Below are 20,347 nucleotides of genomic sequence, written 5' to 3'. Positions count from 1 at the left end.
ACCATCACAGATTATAAGGCCCCACCGCATATGTGTTTTAACGACACCTCTCTTCCAGACGCTCTTAACACCTTCTATGCCAGGTTTGAGAGACAGAACAATAAACCAGCATGGAAGACCATCCCCTCGTCAGACAATCAAGTTCTGTCCCTGTCTGCAGCTAGTGTGAGAAGGACTCTCATCAGGGTCAACCCACACAAAGCTGCTGGACCAGATAACATACCTGGACGTGTGCTCAGAGCTTGTGCTGACCAGCTGACTGATGTCCTAGTGGACATCTTCAACATCTCCCTGAGCCAAGCTGTTGTGCCACAATGTTTTAAAAACACCACCATCAGACCTGTCCCAAAGACAGCTACAGCCTCAGAACTCAATGACTACCGCCCAGTGGCATTCACTCCAATCATTATGAAGTGCTTTGAGCGGTTAGTTTTGAGTCACATAAAGAATCAGCTGCCCCGGAAACTGGACCCTCTACAGTTTGCATATCAATCAAATCGATCAACTGACGATGCAATTTCAATGGTATTCCACCTGATCCTGTCACATCTGGATCACCGCAATGCACATGTAAGAATGCTGTTCACTGATTTCAGCTCAGCATTCAATACTATCATTCCCAGGCAGCTGATCAGTAAGCTGGATCTGCTCGGACTCAACACCTCCACCTGCAACTGGATTCTGGACTTTCTCACTGAAAGACCTCAAACAGTACAGACTGGGAATAAAAGATCTAACACCATCACACTGAGCACAGGTGCCCCCCAGGGTTGTGTGTTGAGCCCACTACTCTTCACGCTGTTGACCCATGATTGCACCTCCAACTCTGACACAAACCACATTATCAAGTTCGCCGATGACACTACAGTAGTGGGACTCATTGAGAACAACGATGATGCGGTGTACAGAGAAGAAGTGGAACGGTTGGCACTTTGGTGTAAAGACAATAATCTGTATCTTAATGTTGAAAAGACAAAAGAGTTGATTGTTGACTTCAGGAAGACAAAGGCTGTCCATCTCCCACTCAACATTGATGGCGTCACAGTAGAGAGTGAAGAGCACCAAGTTCCTAGGTGTTCATATCACAGAGGACCTGTCCTGGACCAAAAACACCAACTATCTAACAAAAAGAGCCCAGCAGCGTCTTTACTTCCTGCGACGACTGAAGAAGGTGCACCTCCCTAAACCCATACTTACCACCTTCTACAGAGGCACCATAGAGAGAGTCCTGACCAGCTGTATTACAGTCTGGTATGGAAACTGCCATGCCTCCGACCGCAAAGCCCTTCAGAGGATTATGCGGACTGCTGAGTGCATCATTGGCAGCTCTCTACCCAGCCTGCAGGAGATCTACACCTCACGCTGCCTTCATAAAGCCACTAGCATCATGGCTGACCCCCACCACCCCTCCCACCAACTGTTTACTCCTCTTCCATCTGGAAGACGACTCTGCAGCATCAGGAGCAGGTCTGCGAGATTGTGCAATAGTTTCTTTCCCCAAGCAGTCCGGCTCCTGAACACCATGCTGCCCTCCTCCACACTGGACTCTTCACTCCACACACTCTCTGGAATAAATAATACTACGTAGTACTGTATATGTTTTTTAGTTTTTTATATATATATATATATATATATATATATATATATATATATATATATATATATATATATATATATATATATATATATATATATAAAACTTGTGTACTGCACCTTTTTACTCTGGAGGATGATATTTCGTCCCACTGTGTACTGTAAGTATATTGTTAGGATGACAATAAAGCTCTACTACTACTACTACTACTAATCCTGACCAAATCTCCAACTCCATTTGCAGAAATGCAGCCCCAAACGTTCAAGGAACCTCCACCATGCTTCACTGTTGCCTGCAGACACTCATTGTACCGTTCTCCAGCCTTTCGACAAACAAACTGCCTTCTGCTACAGCCAAATATTTCAAATTTTGACTCATCAGTCCAGAGCACCTGCTGCCATTTTTCCGCACCCCAGTTCCTATGTTTACGTGCATATTTGAGTCACTTGGCCTTGTTTCAACGTCGGAGATATGGCTTTTTGGCTGCAACTCTTCTATGAAGACCACTTCTGGCCAGACTTCTCCAGACAACAGATGGGTGTACCTGGGTCCCACTGGTTTCTGCCAGTTCTGAGCTGGTGGCACTGCTGGACATCTTCCGATTTCAAGGGGTAATAAGCATGATGTGTCGTTCATGTTCTGCACTAAGTTTCCTTGGCCGATCACTGCATCTACGATCCTCAAAGTTGCCCGTTTCTTTGTGCTTCTTCAAAAGAGCTTGAACAGCACATCTTGAAACCCCAGTCTGCTTTGAAATCTTTGTCTGGGAGAGACCTTGCTGATGCAGTATAACTACTTTGTGTCTTGTTGCTGTGCTCAATCTTGCCATGACATGAAACTGTCTTCCACACCCTCACCTTGGTAGCAGAGTTTGGTTGTTCCTCACCCAGTTTTAAGCCTCCTACACAGCGGTTTCTGTTTCAGTTAATGGCTGTGTTTCAACCTACGTGTGACATTGATGATCATTAGCACCTGTTTGGTAGAATTGGTTGATCATACACCTGACTAGAATCCTACAAAATCCCTGACTTTGTGCAAGTGTACCTGTAAGAATTGATGCTGGTTTGAAGGAAAAAGGTAGTAACACAAAATATTAATTTGATTTAGATTTTTCTTTTGTTCGCTCACTTTGCATTTTGTAATTTGATAACAATAATCATTATTTATATTTCTGAAAGCATGCTTTGTTTACAGCATTTTTTCACACCTGCCTAAAACTTATAGGCCTATATACCTGCCTATATACACACACACACAGTATATATTATATATATATATATATATATATATATATATATATATATATATATATATATATATATACACACCATCATATTTTCATTTCAAATTAGTGCCTTGTTCCTTTCTCCTCACAAGGTTGTCTGTGATGTTTCCTCCTCTCTTCCTTAAACAGACTAGACTGCCATAATAAATAGTATGATAAATAGCAGATAGTATATCCATCAACACAGAAATCATGCTTGAATGAACTGGGCTAATTTTACTACGCGATAATGTGGTGTCCAATAACAAACACTGCCAGGGTCCAATTAGGGTAGTGACCCATAGTTTAAGACAACAGTGCTCTAAAACAATGAAGGTGACTACCATAATTTGCTGATATCACTAGTGAATTTAGGGAAATATGTTGAATTCAAGCTTATCTGGCATAAGAAAAAGATCATGAAGCAAACACACACTGCAAAGACTGGTAATATAAATTATGTCAACATTAGCTTGTTTACTGGAACAAGCTCATATACTGAAGCAAGTCACATGGCTTCATCAGGTATCATTATCAAAGACAAAGTGTCTTCCACCAACTGTATAATTTCCAACCTGGACGAAGTACAAAGGCATACAACAATTACTCTGTCCCCCAGGTGTTATTACTGGAAAAAGAAAAAGTCTAGTCTCTCACCTGCTTCGTCTACGTGAAGAGTAATGACGTCCTCTGTCATTAGAACGAGAGCGGGATCTACGACGGCCATCTCGGGAGTTGCCTCCAACTGAATAGCGTCTTCCCCTGCTGCGAGAACGAGAATGGCGCCAAGTACGGGAACGTGATCTAGAACGTCGGCTATTTCGACGATGACTCCTTCGTGACCGTGAACTAGAGCGGGACCTTGACCGAGATGAAGACGATGATGATGAGGATGAAGCAGAGGAAGATGTAGCTCGTCTCCTAGAAAGTATTAAATAAATAAATAAAAAAATGAAGTAAAATTAGAAAAGAAAAAAAAAAAGCCCTTGCATCGATAGCCAGACACTGCAGTTGGACTCTTGGAATTTAATCCACTGGTTAATTCAGGTGGAATAGTCCTTCATTTTACAATAGCCTCTGTACTATGATGAAACCAGAAGGTTTCTTCGTTTATACATTAATATTTTGAAGAAAACATCACATTTTGAACATACAATAAATAGTTTCATCAGCATTGCTAATCATTTAAACAGTAATTTTACTTGATTCCTTGACTTGCCTGTGAGAAAATAGTAAGAAGAAACCTTCATATATTTACAAAATGCCCAGTAGAACTAATGAGGTGTAGACATCAAAAGTTTACATCAGTATTTCAAGTTCAGTGCTGGAGGACCTCCATGAAAACAGGTTTTTATTGCAACCCATTTCTTCCCTTAATTTGACTCCTACCTCAAGCTGTTATTTCTTAGTTTCCTAGTTCCTCAAACTGCTATACTTTACTGAATGAAGCTGGGATTTATATATGTGTTAGATAGATAAGAACTAATTCTTTTTTCCTTTATTTTCTTATTTAATGTGCTAGTTACGGAAACAAGTATTTACTAATAAGCACACAAGTGGATAACACGGAAGTAGCTGCTGCTTTCAGAAACATCTGAACTGCTGTCTGCTCATCATTAGTCGTTGGTATTAAGACTATTGAGGGAAAAAAAAAACCTGAAGAAAAAGTGAATTAAAACAAAGTAAGCATTTAAAGATACAGGAAAAAAATCTTAATTTCCTCTGACAACTACTTCACTTTAAAAGTAAAAACAGGTCAACTGAATAAATTGTAAATCAATTAAAGGTAAAAATGATAGACTGATTGAGAAACCAGTTAGAACAAAAGCCTGTAGCCAGAGGTGGTCCCCAGGACTTAACTTGTGAACCATTGCTTTGAACAACAAATGTGTTCATTAAAGCACTGATTAGAGATGCACTTCTGTAGGATCGCACAACTGCTTATGGTATATCAAAGGGAAATTGGGTAGAAGTACAGAATCCTGGTTCACAGCAGGGTTTAAGGCTTCACTTTGAGACAACCTTCAGCCTAAACTTTGAACAATTTCCTTAAAATATTCATGGCTAAGGAATTCTGAAAGATTTCCCTGGGATCAGAAAGTGAAACTGACAATTTTCACCTAATGATATTAAAGTTCCTATTTTCTTTTTCCTATTTACATTAAGCAATAGAACCTAGCAACTTCTGCAGGTTAGATTTCTTTGATAAATTACTTAAACTCAAATGTCTGAAACATTGCATGTACTGTAGATTTACTAAACTTATCTGAATCTACTGCATTGCCAGAATAGCATCACAAGGCTCTCAGATTATTCCTGCAAGATAACTCTGCTAATATCAAGTTACTGTCTTATTTATTCATTTGTGTATTTTCAGTTCATTCTTTTAAATATGCACTCTTTAAAAAGACTTGCTTCAATAATAGAAAGATACACTAGCCTGCATTTTTATAATTTAGCTAGTCAAGTTATTTGTGGAAAATAGGTAATGTAATACTTTTAAAAACATTTGATACCTTTTGCCATACTTGTGTATCCTTGTGTGTCTGATTTTCATTTTTCTGGTGTTCCCTCTCAAGGGCATTCACATAAAATCTGCTTCTCAGACTCTTATTTTGATGCGCCTTGATTACCTCCTGTCAGATTTTACACTACCAGTCTGTGAAGACGACTCTCAGCATCCTTCATTTGCCTTTATTCCTCCTCCTGTTTCTGACACTTGCACTTCCTCTTTTCAATCACATCACAAAAGTCAAACCAGCCAAACAGATTGCTCATAGCAACCGGACACACAAACAGACCTTAGCATTGTATTTAATAATGGAAGACTTCAATGTCAAATATTAATCAAAATCGAAATTGATCTAATTTAGGCCCTATAAAAAATTGAAAAAAAAACTTAGGCTTTTGGCCCAGTGTTTTCAGAAATTTGGTATCAGTCAAGAATGTTTCATTTTGGTGCATAGATAATCTTTTGTGAGCTAGCAAAATGTGAAAAAACAAGCATTTGAAGAAAAAAAATTTCCCTAATTACAACTGGCTGCTATGTGTCTCATTTTCCAACCAAACCCCAAGTGTATTACTCTTTGTCCAACTCTGCATTTTCTGTGACCTCTCAGGACTACTGTTCTAATTTGTTCTTCCTCAAAGTGTGCCCTAAACACCACATCCATATTCACCCTTTGTAAAATTTCATGATTGGAGACTCGCTTGACTCATGCAATATATAAAACTTCCCTCAGGAATCACATCTCTGCTGTTTCCAACATACACTAGGCTGTAATTAATAGCTTCCTTAACTAACATGACAAAATTAATATAAACTGATCAGCATTAATGTTAAAGGAATGGAGAGACGTCAACGTTTTAGAAATAACCTACACGACAAAACTAAGCATTTAGCATTTGCATATTGTAATGGTATAATATAATGTTGCATATGGAACTCAACATGAAACTATTGCCTCATTAATGCTCAATTTATGTGTTTGCTATGAGTGGCAAATATTCATTCAGCCTTTTAACTTTTTATAAGCTAAAGGTTATAGTCAAACTATTTAAAACAATATTAGTATTATTCCTGGAAACAATTTTATAAATTAAACATATATTCATAAAAGATAGTACTCTACCAGCCTGCTAGAACCAGGACTCAACCTTCACAATATGGAAAAGCAACTAGTAATAAAGTAAAAAGAAAATGTATTTTTTTAAATCCTGAAAACATTTACTTATTTCCAGTGTGGCTAAAACTGTCACATACCAGTGGGTATATTAAACTCAGAGGTCATGACGGGAGAGAGGTGACCCACAAATTCTCAAAGAAGTGATTACTTAGGCCTGGATTACAGAGCTGCATTTTCTTTTTTGTGTGTCAAAAAGAAAGACTAAAAAACGAGTTACCGACCGGGAGGAGCTGCTATGACCTGTGGCAGCAGATGGCGCTGGTGCGCTAGAGTTTTTGGAAGATGGGGTTCTCCCAGAGGCTGTATGTTGGCCCCCCTCATCATCACTTCCGCCAAAGCTAGTGATAAATGTGATCTTCTCCTCCTGATTTGGGCTGTTTGAATGTGATCTTGAGCGTGATTCTGAGCTCGATTCAGATTGTGACCTAAAAGAAAAATGTTTTAAAAATAAATAAAAAAATGAGATAGAAATAGAATAAAAAAAATACAAACATGTGGCAAAGTTACAAATGACCCATTTATTTTACTTGAAATACTGCAAACCTCATCTCCCTCAACAAATTATACCTCTCTTATTACAATTCTCACATTGGAACACAATAACCTAAAATAGATGCTTGACTAATTGTTCTAAGAAAATGATTAAATTATTTCAATCCTGTATTCTTCAGACCCAGGGGGAAAAGGCTCAAACGCTGTAAACAGAACAGCAGATTTATGAAGATCTGATACAAAAAAAAACTAATTTCAATAAATAATTTATATAATCTTTAACATTTCTCTAAATAATGCACAATATAACATGGTTGTGCTCATCAGACACCACATCAAGTTTAAAAAAAAATAAAGCAGGCTCCAGAATTATGAAACAAAATATTTGTTTAAAATCATAAATTCACTAAATATTTGTCACATTATAATCAATGTTTTATTACACAAGAAGAAACAATTACTATTTTAGTTTATGGAAGGAATTTAAATTTTAGAAGAAAGTAAGAATATGAAGACAAGTTAACACTGTTGCCTTAGGTTTCTTAGCAGATGTATAGTAATTCAATATTTTAGACTAACACTTTTTTACTCTAACTTCATGCAAGTATTGGAACAAAATAAAGGTTAATTACATGCAATGATTGCAAAATTTAACAAACAACTGACAATGCTGAACTCATAACCTTGTTTAATGAATTGCTTAAACTGGAATTTTTGTTAAAAAAATCCAATTAAAGTCTTTTTATAAAAGGAAAGTTATATGTGTAGTTCTACTTGGATCAAGACACTGATCTCACCATTCTGAAATGCTCAATCTCAAACCCCTAATGGGCGAAATGTCAGGGGTTGAATCAACAGTTTGTTTTTGGTTATTATTTTGCCACTGTTAAAGGAGTTTGGATCAATCTTCCTGAGCATGCACAAGCTGGAGGAGCTATGGCTTTCATCATATATTTATAATCATTACTAAATTGTCAAAAAAAGTTTACTAAGTTCAAATGTCCAGTGCATGACTGGAACTCCATGTTGTTTCAAAGAAAAAGTGTAAGGTTGTTGAACATCTGTTTACTCCTTATTTACACGGAGTCCATAATACTTTGTTTTGGACCTCTCATAGCCCACTTCTATTTTTCAGCAGCTGGCACCCAAACATTTTATTCTTGGCGATAAATGCAGATCTGAATCTTGCAATACAATCACTTCACTGCAGATTTGGCTGTTTATTTTAGCTAGTTGTTTCTTATTAAAAAGGGAAAAAAATACCCAGAAAAAATTCTGAAGTTATTCTGTACCTAAAACCCAAATTGTTTGCCTAAATAATATCATGAGTGCAGAGAGGAAGATCCCTTTCTGGGCTCATCAGAAGTATGTAATGCCAGTCCAGGACAAGAGGGGGCTCTGTCACTAATGGCATTGTGTCTTTCCCCATCCACAGCAGTGAGATGCCCCTCCGGCCGGAGTATTAAAAAAAAAAAAAAAAGACGTCCCTGGAAGGAAGTATCTCATTTGAACCTGAGCTGGCTGCAGGACAGAGCTCCTCCAAGATAGATCCCACTCTACTGAGCAGTACTGACTTCAGAAGCAGACCGGTGTTCTTTACTAATTGCTCAGGCATCGAAATAAAAGGGGCAACCCAATAATCTTGTGGACTCTTCCAGTGTCTTACCTCGTCCACAGCAACTAAAAAACTGATTTCTCTGTTCCAATATACAAATTGACAAGGTTTCTACAACTTCAAACACACATTCTTGGTCAACGTCACGCCCAGGCAATACTTAAAAAACACACATTTTCAACACTGATATTACAACCATGATTTCAGTTCTTCTAACCAGCCATTTCTAGTTTAACAATGACTCACCTTTTATAGGGATCATAAGTTGGGCTGTCTCTCCTTGCATAGCTGAAATAATTAAAATTAAAAGAATTAGTTGGAAACATTGCCAACACTATGAATGCTAGGAAGTCATGTTACACAAAGACAAGAAAAAAGCTGAGTAAAGGCAAATGAAACAGAAAATTGTGGAACACTGTATAAAAAAATGCATTGATTTCAAGTTATTTAGCTTTGTTTAAATAAAATGGTCACACTGTACACATCTTCCACCATCATCTGCTGTTTTCACTCTCTCTTTAGCCCAGCATTCTAGAGTTCATCCTTGAAGTGACCATGTGTCAGATCTCAAATATTCAGAAATAAATCTGGCTTTTAGGGATCCCCTTTATGTGCCAGATGTGATAAAAGGTTATGGATGAGGACAGCCGAAAAATTAAATCAATCCCACATTTAAAAACACTTTGCCCTGGTTCTTTAAGAAAAAATATCCATATAAACATCAGGCTTTATCCAGATGCAGAGTTTCAAAGAACTGGTGTGTTTCACATGCATATGATATTAGCCAACCTTTGTGGAGAAACTATAGTATCGTGAAAAGACATTTGTCACCTTCTGATTTTTGCTTATTTACAACACTTGCTTCTGATGTCCAAAGAAATTTATTAAAATACAAAAAAGACAACCCAAGTGAACAATGCACAATTTTTAAATGATCATTTAATTTATCGGACTAAGGATTCAATTACTTATTCATATGGGTGATACAACAACTTTTTTTCTTTCAATAAATAGAACGATCATTTAAAGACTGCATTGTATTTACTAAGTTTGTCTTCTGTATTGTACAATTTTTTTTTGGGAAATCAAAAAAGACATTATAAACAACTAGAACTAGAAGAAATCAGAAAGGGGGCAAATACTTTTTCACTGCATTGTTTGTTAACAGGAGAGAAAATAAATCCAGATATAGCAATTTTTCCTAGATTTTAGTTTATAACCATAGTTTTAAATAACTTTGCTGCTTGTTTAACCTTTTCAGGCGTAGCTAATGATTGTTGCCAACAGTTGTGGAAAATTTACATTCCTACAGCACCCAAAGTTCATAAATGAGGTGGTCTGTTCATTAAAGACTACAGTGGCTGTAGATTTTTGATGAAAGCAACTTCTGAATCTGAAGCCATTTCTTTGCTTCTAAAGAAACATGCTATTTTTCTAGCTCCCATTCTTCCATCTTAGAAATTTCATCCGGTTTACATTTTAACTTGTTTTTTTGAGAATATTTAAAAAATCCAATAATTAATCACGGTTGAAATTTCTGGAAGGCATTAGGATGGTGTGGTGGTAGTAGTTTATTATTTTAGGTATTACTTAGTATTAGTTTATGAATAATTGCAAACAGAAAGACCTGGCAGTTAAGCTAAGAAAAAAACTTATAATAAAAGTAATATATTATGGTGTAGCTTTCATTATTAACTGAGTTATCCAACTGTCTATTGGCAACGTCAGTTTGTACTTGTCCTCCAGACTTATTTACTAGACAGGAATGATCTCGTAAAGCATTTACATCATGTACTGATTTACATTGATGGTTAAAGCCTTGTAATTATATATTTGTTTTGCTGCCTTCTGTTATAAAATGTAGAAATGCTCTCACATGGGCATACATTCCCTGTGAAATGGTGCATGGATGAACTGATGATCCTCTCATGATTATTCCCAGACAGGAGCCCAGGGTTTGTGTCATGAATGTTGCCCTTCATTGAGTTTGCAGGTTCTCCCAGTATCCAGTTGGGTTTCTACCAGGTGCGTCCCACAGTCCAAAGCCTTATAGGCTAAGTGGATTGGCGAGGCTGAACTGTTTCTTCAGCCTTCAATGTACTGCTACCCAGTCTACGGATTATTCCCAAGTTCCACTCAATGCTTCAAGGGACAGGCTGCAGCTAACCTTGTGACCCTGCTCTGGATAAGCAGATATGGATAATGAATGGCTAGGTGCAGGATGTTTCTGTACTTCACACTACTCTGTTCATTTGAAACAAATGCTAATGCATATGCAAGCAACTTTGGACTTGCATTCACATTAAAATATTAAGATCTATAATCTTGGAAAGCAGGTAGCACTTTTGTAACCTAGTTACTCTTAATTGATATCACTACTAACATGAGAAACTATGGCCTTAGAGAAGCAAGATAAACACTGTACATACTATACAGTATGCAATATTTCAACAATTACATAATGTACAAATGCATTTTCTTTATATTTCAGTAACAGAATTGCAGCTAATTTTCTTACCTTAAAGTCTACTTTGTAAATTACCCTGAACTCTGCACCCTTTCCCAAAGTGATTTACGTATTACTGTAAAAAGGTGTCTGCTCTAAATGACTTGTTTAATCAGTGGTGTAACAAGCAGCATTCATGACAATCTAATTTGAATCCCATGACAATACTGCTCTGTTAAGATTTGATTTGGCCACATTCAGGTTGAACTTCCTTTAACCGTGCGATGAAACTCCTAGAATCTCAGTGGAAATTACCTACTATTGCATCCAATGATTTTAATAATTTAAAAATTAGTTCCTTTTAAAATGTCATATTACTGCCAATTAACTATTCATAGAATTTTTGTCCCCTTTTATTAATTAAATATTAGTATCACTTTTACATTCACTTCAAGAGAGGCCCACCAAATTAACAAGCTAATTAAACGGGTAGGCTCAGGAGTGGGACGTACTCTGAAGCCCCTTGATGTATTAACAAAGGAGAGAAACAAGACTGAGTGCCATTATGAACAATGCTGCACATTCTCTCTCTGATTCCCTAACACTGAGGCCTTTCAGCCAACAATTTTTTCAGCAGAAGTTTGTCAAGAAGCAGGATATGTACCAACAGTGATATGCCTGTATAGTGCACCTCATTGTGATTGCAAGGTCAGAAGGTTTTTTTTTTTGTTTTTTTTTTAAATTTTCCTCCTTTTTAGTCATTGTGGTATGTGTTCAGACCATAGTGCGTGTCTATATTTTTATATACATTTATTTAAACAGTTTCTATAAAAAAAACTAAAATTTTCCCAGGGTCCAAAGGTTCTGTCTATTATGGTGGCATTCCTGTGTTTCTTAAAGCATTATCTAATCAGCCCAAAATAAAATTATAAACAAGCTTAAGTTGTGGATATTGTAAAATAGTGAATTCAAAAACAAACATTCACAAAGGTAATCATGTAAGCAGAACAGCTCTAATTAAACATGATTTCCCACAAAATTCTGAAATACCGACCAAGTGTGTTGATTTCATTCTTGTGGAAAAGGTAACTTTATGGTTTCTAAAATTACCTTACCTTTAACCCTGTTTGTCATGCTTGTGCCATGAATACAGCAAAGCAAAATGAAAAAAATCTGTTCACAAAATTTTTGTACTTCCCATAGACGAATCCTAGTTGACCAACTCAAGTGACACAGTGCTACTTTAACCTTTGGTTAAAAAAAAATAAAATCTGAAATGTATGTTGTTCATTTTAAATACCAATATAACCCATTGGCCTGATATGTAATATGTACATGATCCTCGCTTAAATTTTAAAAATGTACTTTGATTGAACCATTTTAGATCACATTTGTTTGAACAGTCATACCTTGGAGGACTAATCTGACGACCTTTGAGACGTTTCTCACGAAACTCTCTTCTCTGCCGGCGTGAGCGTCGGCCCTTGTAGCAAGGAAAAAAAGACAAAAAAGGTTTAGTGTCTGATATTAACATTTTCAGCTGTCATCTCAGTCAAATCTCATTGTTACTTCATTGCAATATGATCTGAAAACACGGTCATCCCTGCAAGCTAAATTTACATCTGTAGTAATTAAGCAGAGGATTAGACGCGAAAAACAACCCTCAGATTTGCCAGATGTCTCTCAAGACATAAAATGTACTACTTGATGTATTACATTGTATTTGTTCCACCTTTCTTCCGAGAACCTCAGTAGAAATGCTTTGAGCTGATCTGACCAATCTTCCTTATTCTAACTTAAATTTTGGGAACAAAACAGTCATATTCTGTATGCAACTAGAATAGTGCAGTATAATAGAGTGAATGCTATAGTTTTAATTGCCAAGTCTTTTTTTCCCCTTTAGTTTTCCTCTTAGAATGGGATTACATCAGGGATCGGCTCTGAGCTCTTTCTTATTTGTAATGGTGATGGACAGGTTGACAGATGAGATTAGACAGGGTTTGCTGATGACATTGTGATCTGTAGCGGTAGTTGGGAGCAGGTTGAGGAGATCCTGGAGAGGTGGAGACATGCTCTAGAGAGGAGAGGAATGAAGGTCAGTAGGAACAAGAGAATACAGAATACATGTGCGTGTGAATAAGAGAGAGGTCAGAGGAATGGTGAGGATGCTGAGAGTAGAGTTGGAGAAGGCGGAGGAGTTTAAATACTTGGAATCAACAGTACAGAGTAATGGGGATTGTGGAAGAGAGGTGAAAAAGAGAGTGCAGGCAGGGTGGAATGAGTGGAGAAGAGTGTCAGGAGTGATTTGTGACAGACGGGTTTCAGCAAGAGTGAAAGGGAAGGTCAACATGACGGTAGTGAGACCAGCTATGTTATATGGGTTGGAGACAGTGGCACTTGCTCTAAGATTTGCACTGGGTGTGACGGGGATGGATAGGACATTAGAGGATCAGCTCAAGCTGGACGGTTGGAAGACAAAATCAGAGAGGCGAGATTGCGTTGGTTTGGACATGTGCACAGGAGAGATGCTGGGTATACTGGGAGAAGGATGCTAAGGTTAGAGCTGCCAGGGAAGAGGAAAAGAGGAAGGCCTAAGCGAAGGTTTATGGATGTTGTGAGAGAGGACATGCAGGTGATGGGTGTAACAGAACAAGATGCCGAGGGCAGAAAGATATGGAAGAAGATTATCCGCTGTAGCAACCCCTAACGGGAGCAGCCGAAAGAAGAAGAAGTTTCCCTCTTAGAAACATCATCCATAAATTATCAATAATGTATGTAAAAGTAGAACAAGACAACACAGAACAGCCAGTGGTTAAAGTGGACCAATTCTTTCACGTTTTCATAACATACTGGCAAATATCTGCACCTTTTCATTAGTTTTCATGATTATCCCTAATTCCACCTAAGCTCCATAACAGCAAGCAACTCGGTTATTCACTCAGCTCTCTTAGTGTCCCAATGAGTACCAGCACCTCTTCAGGAATATTCATGTGGAAATCCAAACTATTTGACTGAATGCCACTGTATTGCCACAAATAAGAGTAAAAGCAGTAATTTGGTTACACTTCAAGCACTGAAAACACTTTAGATCTTTTTTTTATATACATTAACAGCTGATATTGAGTGAACAAACTAAAGGGTCTGGTATGGACTAACACATGTATTTAACTAAACGAGAAAAAAAAAAAAGGTCAAACTAAAGAGAAACAAAACTGCATTGTTACATATCTGCTAAAACAATCATCTTTCAGCAATTATAAGGCCTTACTACTCTCTTCCTTTCTGATATTCCTGCTCTTACCGAATACATGGCCTTTTCCTCTTCCAAAGCTTTCGCATGTTTGATTGCTTCGGCCTCCTCTTTGTCTTTACGCAACATTCTAAACAGGAAAAAAAGGAGATTATATTGAAATAAATGAAAGTGATGCAAATTATATATACATCAATTTACTATGAAAGACATTGTCGAAGTGCTATAATAATGTAAACGTTAAAATTAAATGCACAGCATTAAAGCAACAATTCTTTACCTGACAAAATCACCTTCTGCCATGCCATAGGAGGTTGCTAGCTTGTTGACTTCTAAAATCTGTTCCTGGTTCAGCTCATCCACATCCACTTCCACATCTTGTTATTAACATGTTTAACACAAAAACATTTATAATAAGCCATGATCATTAAACAGTATGCTGTTCATTTAAATAGTAGCCAGAGAGAAACAAATTATATTTGCTAACAGAGCTGATCATGCATATTATTGTCCAGTATTTATTATAATATATACATTTACAAATTAAGTACTTAAACCTTGGCTACTCTATCAAAAGAGACAGATTTTCATTTTACATAATTTGTAGCTTTAATTGGCCTAATCTTAAACTTGCTGGTTCACAGTTTCTGCATATAATGTATCCAACCAGAAAATCTCCAAAATATTTATTTTTAAAAGAAATATAAGAAATGACTAACCTTTTCTGATATTGTGATTCTGCTGTTTTTAAGCAGTTGTTTCTTATTGATCAAAAAAGTGTCAATGTCAATTAAAATGACAAATCATCCTCTGTGACTCTGAGTCACTAGAGCATATTCCATCTCATCAATGGTCCTTATGTAGGTTTTATATTTTTTAGTCATTCAAAATGTACTTATATATTTATTATTCTGGGATCAAAATAATTATAAAAAAAAATATTAATGTGCAAGTAAGTTTCAGGGAGGGAGCCTTGTCCACGATTAACTTGTTGGTATGCAATTTTCTTTTTATTGGAGTAAGAGCCATTTTCCTAGTTATACTCAAATATTTTACTAGATGACAATGCATAATCTATGGGAGGTTCCTATAACCCCCATAAGTAGGATTAAATTGGTACAGTAATCCCTCACTACTTCACGGTTCACTTTTCGCGGATTCACGACTTTGCGGGTTTTTAAATACAAGTGATTGCCCGCCTATCGCGGAAGTTATGTTCCAGACCCATCAGCAACAGGAGAAAATCCGCGATATAGAAAGACCATATAAATAAACATTTTTATAGTTTAAGCCTTAAAATACCCATCCCACATGCTTTAAACACATGTAAACGTATAAAACACACTTTGTTAACACATATGATATGTGGATGTCAGGCTAAGGATATGAGTAACATCTCACTATTATAAAACATTTTAACTTCACGCAAGACAAGACAGTGAGACAGGAAAATAGGTGCTGTACAGGCTTTTAAATTATTGACATGCAGAGCGACAAGCAGCACAAAGTCCACTTCTCCTTAGCGTTCATTCAGCTCCCCACCCCCTTGACAATGCGAAGTGGCAGGAGCGTACTGCGCCTCCGGGGAGGAGGGATTGAGCGAACGTGCGTTCAGCCCTCACACACCCCCACTCCTCCTCCTCCTTCCAAACGTGCAGAGCGACAAGCAGGCATTTTGGCAGAAGCAGCACAAAGTCCATTTCTGCTCAGCGTGAGTTCAGCTGCCCCCCTTCACAAAGCGAGTGCAGACACATCGACGTCTGATCGCTGCGTGCAGTGTGCAGTGTTGGTCTGCGGTGTTTAACAATGTAGAAAGTGTTTAAGAGCATAGGAAGTGTTTATAAGAGTGTGGGAAAGGTTAACAAGAGAGTGAGAAAGGTTTATAAGAGTGTGGGAAGGGTTTATAAAGCCTTAAAATACGTATAAATAATAAAATAAATATAGGTTGCTACTTCACGGATTTTCACCTATCGCGGGGGGCTCTGGAACGTAACCCCCGCGATAGGTGAGGGATGACTGTATATTCTTGCCATTTCTAACAGGTGTAGAAGGCATAAGGTTTTAAACCATGCCTGGGCACGTGCTTGTGCCAATGGGCCTACGGGCCATTTGAGTATGAAAAGTAACGCATGCTTATTTAAGCACAAAGCCGTACATTTAAAGCATATAGAAGAAGTAAAGAACTGTTAAGTACAGAAATAACTAAAATTTCTCAAGAAAAGCTAAGTTTAGAGAAGATACATTTTTTTTTTGCCTTTTATTCTATGTAACTTTTTTCTTTATTCTTGTGTGGATTATTTGCTTTTAACTTTCACTAAATACTTTCAAAACGAACTTTTGGACTGAGAGATATCTTTCGACACGCGTTTTACCCATGCTTGATCTCACCTTATGCTTCGGCGGCTACAATTGGCTTTATTTTTTGAAGGGTAGTGGTAAATTCTCTGTCTTGCCTACTGTGAATGGAGGGCTACCAGATCAGAAACTTTTGAAATGTCGGGGGTGGGGGTGTCAAAATGACAGATACAAAAATGGTTTGAAGAAACTGAAAGAGAAACCATTAATCCCAAAACAGAGTTTTTTTTTTTTTTTTTTGGTTGGTTGGGTTAGGGGGTCTAAGGCTATACCAGTTGCAAAGCACCTACATTTGGCCAAGGATATTCAAACTATGTTACTGTACGATAGGCTTGGGCGGTAATACGGTAATATGGTATCCCGCGGGATCTAAAAATAGCAACGGTATCAGTTTCAATACCATTATACCGTCATAAAAACAATGCACTTATATGGGAGACAAGGATTAAATATTAAATATAATTTATTTAATGCCTAAAAATGCATATGCATGGTTGTTAATAAAGTATCTATCTATCTATCTATCTATCTATCTGTCTGTCATCATGTGACAGCGTGGAGGAGAAAGAGAGAGGTGGGGAAAGATGGCGAGTCGCGCACCAAGTGACCTGGTCTCGAAAAAGAACACAACTTCTGCAGTTTGGCAGTATTTCAGGTTTCGACCGAACGAGAAGGGAGAGGCGGTAAATACAGACGAGGCAATTTGCAAATTGTGCAACAAAAAGGTGACCGCGAGAGATGGAAATACCTCGAACCTAAGGTCGCATATACGAAACCACCATCCACTCACTGCTGCGAGGATGGACCCGAGTTCACTCAGTGCAACAGTTTCAACGCCTCCTGACCAACAACATCTAGGTCCACCGCCAGTATGCAGCCGACGATAATAGGGGCCTTCGGGAAAGCAACAAAGTACAAAAGGGACAGTGTCCGTTGGAAAACCTGTACTGATGCAGTGACAAAATACTTGGCGAAGGAAATTGTCTATTTCCACACAGTGGAAAAAAAGTCCTTTACAGACATGGTAAAGGTCCTAGATGCCCAGTACGAGCTGCCTGGACGGAAATATTTCTCACAAACAGCCGTCCCACATTTATATAGTAAAGTTAGAGACAATGTTCAAGTGCTGCTGTCAGCGGCAGACAGTTATTCCTTAACAACTGACATGTGGTCGTCAGTTAACATGACACCATATATGTCTCTGACTGTCCATACTATTACACCTGACTGGAAACTTGAATCCAAATGCCTCCAAACTACGTATTTTCCTGAGAGTCATACAGCGGACAATCTTGCTGCTGCGCTCAGAGCTGCACTTCAGGAATTGCAACTTGACGAGAAAAAACTTTCAGCCATAACCACTGACAACGCTGCCAACATTCATGCCGCAATCAGGTCCCTGCATTGGCTGTGGCTATACTGCTTCGGTCACAATCTAAACTTGGCTGTCACAAATGGATTGCATGACCAGAGGCAAAAAACCGAGCGCGCCTTCGGACTATGCAGTAATATTGTCGGGGCCTTTTCACACAGCTGGCAACGTAAGCATGAACTCCACAAGAAGCAAGTGGACTTGGGACTCCCAAAACATAGTCTCATAACGGTAAGCATAAAACGTGCAGAGTGTTCCTCAGGGGCAGGGGCTCAAATATAAAAAAAGGGGCATATATATATATATATATATATATATATATATATATATATATATGCTTTGCATCACATAAATAAATTATATTGAAAAGTAGGCTATATTAAAATAGAAAACCATTTTTTAAATTGTAATTTTTTTCCTGTATTTTTTATCAAATAAATGCAGGCTTGATGCGCATAAGGGACTTATTTAGCCTAAAATAAATGTGCATGCAAATTTGACCAAATGGAATAATATACATTAATGGACTTATTTATTTATGCATTAATTCGTTTATTTAGGCCTATTTATTCATTCATTCGTTTATTTAGGCCTATTCATTCATTTAATCGTTTATTCATCATTCATTAATTAATTCATCCATCCATCCGTCGGCAGGACTGTGCAACTCGCTGGGGCTCCAAACTGGCAATGGTGGAGCGCATCCTCGAGCAGGCCCAAGCAATCAGACTCATCCTGTCTGATGACAGAAGGAGCAGCCTGTCCCTGACCTGGCAGGACATGGACGTCTTGAAAGCTGTTCACGAAGCACTGAAACCAGTCAGTGACTTCACTGATATTTTGTCAGGAGAAAATTGTGTGACCAGTTCCTGTATCCTCCCCATACTACAGCTCTGCAGGGACAATGTGTTGGCTGCGTCAGAAAATGACCTCCAGCTAACAAAGTCAATCAAAACTGGAATTCTAACAAAGTTGGAGGCCAAGTATGAATCCAATTCAGTGCGCAAAATATTGCGAAAATGCACTTTCCTCGACCCTCGTTCCCGTGGAGGATATGAGACGGATGACAACGCATTGGCTGAGACCAAGGCTGAATTACAGGCTGAGATCGTGAGCTTAGAGGCAGCAGGTCCAGTGGCCATCAGAGTGGAAGAGGGAGAGGCGCAACCTGCACCCTCACGAAAGAAGATGACTCTGGGAAGTATGCTGCAAAAAAAATCTGATGCAATGGCAGGTCCCGTCGGCATCGGCACCGTAGAGCAGTGGTCCCTAACCTTTTTGACAGTAAGGACCACTTTATTAGATGCAAATTTTTCCACGGACCGGTTTTGGGGGGAGTGGGGGCAGTTTTATACACAATTTACATAACATTTCTATTATTATTAAGTTATTAAGTAGTTCGCATACGTTTGCAACCTGAGATTTTTCTTCTTTTTTTGCATATAACAAAGACATATGCTTTGCATTTGCCATTCCAACAGATTGCACATCACAAACATTAACACTGTTTTCGTTTTTTTCGTGTCTGCCGTTTCTATAGGAGGGTGACAATGAGTTAAATTCCAATGGATGTTTTTCAAATGTTGACAAGCAATAAGCAAAAGGTATCACTGAAAACCACAGAAAACAAAAACAGCAAAAGAAAAAAAACAGAACGAGGAAAGTTCGAAGAAAGAATTTTTTTTACAATGTTTCTGTTTGGGGATTGTTGTGCAAACGTGCACATCTGAGCTGCGACCACAGATCTAACTGCTCTGTGTATGATTCATTCAGGCATTTCAAGGTCACTTCGTTGTAATGAAGTCATCTGCTGAATGTACTTCGTCGTAACGCGATTTCTATAGACTCGTGTCATATGGGGAAACTGTCGGGACCGTAACAATACTTTGTTGTAATACTCTCTCACCTCGGTCTCTCTCCTCTCTCTGCGCTGCTGCAAAGCCCCGCCCGCCAAGCGTTCTGAAAAGTCTGAGAGAGTCTCCGTTGCCGGCAGTTCTCTCGCGGCCCTGCTATCAGACGGCTGCAGCCCGGTAGTGGGGGACCCCTGCCATAGAGGACCGAGTCGGAGCTGAAATAACAGCCTACTGTTTGGAGCCAGATACTCAAGGAGACGAGGACCCACTTCTGGTGGAAAAATGCTGCCAGGCGTTTTCCCCAGATGTCGCGAGTGGCACGAAAGTACCTGTGCGTCTATGCCACAAGCACACCATCGGAGCGGGTTTTCAGCACTGCTGGTAAAGTTGTCGGTCCACAACATGCCCTGTTAAAGCCAG

The 20,347-nt window shown here is 38.4% G+C and overlaps 1 protein-coding gene across 3 annotated transcripts in view; it reads right to left on the bottom strand.

Moving 5' to 3' along the window:
- Positions 1–20,347, bottom strand: part of clasrp (CLK4-associating serine/arginine rich protein) — an 88,795-nt gene that overhangs the window by 32,474 nt on the left and 35,974 nt on the right. For all 3 annotated transcript variants that reach the window (XR_003715587.2, XM_028796284.2, XM_028796277.2), the window contains exons 8-13: positions 14,628–14,724; positions 14,399–14,477; positions 12,507–12,580; positions 8,898–8,939; positions 6,766–6,969; positions 3,516–3,779 (exon numbers count right to left, since the gene is read on the bottom strand). Coding sequence is in view for 2 of the 3 variants with exons in the window: in XM_028796284.2 (XP_028652117.1) it covers positions 3,516–3,779; positions 6,766–6,969; positions 8,898–8,939; positions 12,507–12,580; positions 14,399–14,477; positions 14,628–14,724 (760 nt within the window). In the remaining variant the exon portion in view is untranslated. The remainder of the gene's footprint in view (positions 1–3,515; positions 3,780–6,765; positions 6,970–8,897; positions 8,940–12,506; positions 12,581–14,398; positions 14,478–14,627; positions 14,725–20,347) is intronic.

The sequence above is a fragment of the Erpetoichthys calabaricus genome, chromosome 1 (genome assembly GCF_900747795.2).
Source record: "Erpetoichthys calabaricus chromosome 1, fErpCal1.3, whole genome shotgun sequence".
Lineage (NCBI taxonomy): Eukaryota > Metazoa > Chordata > Cladistia > Polypteriformes > Polypteridae > Erpetoichthys > Erpetoichthys calabaricus.
This window is presented reverse-complemented; position numbering and strand designations above follow the sequence as displayed.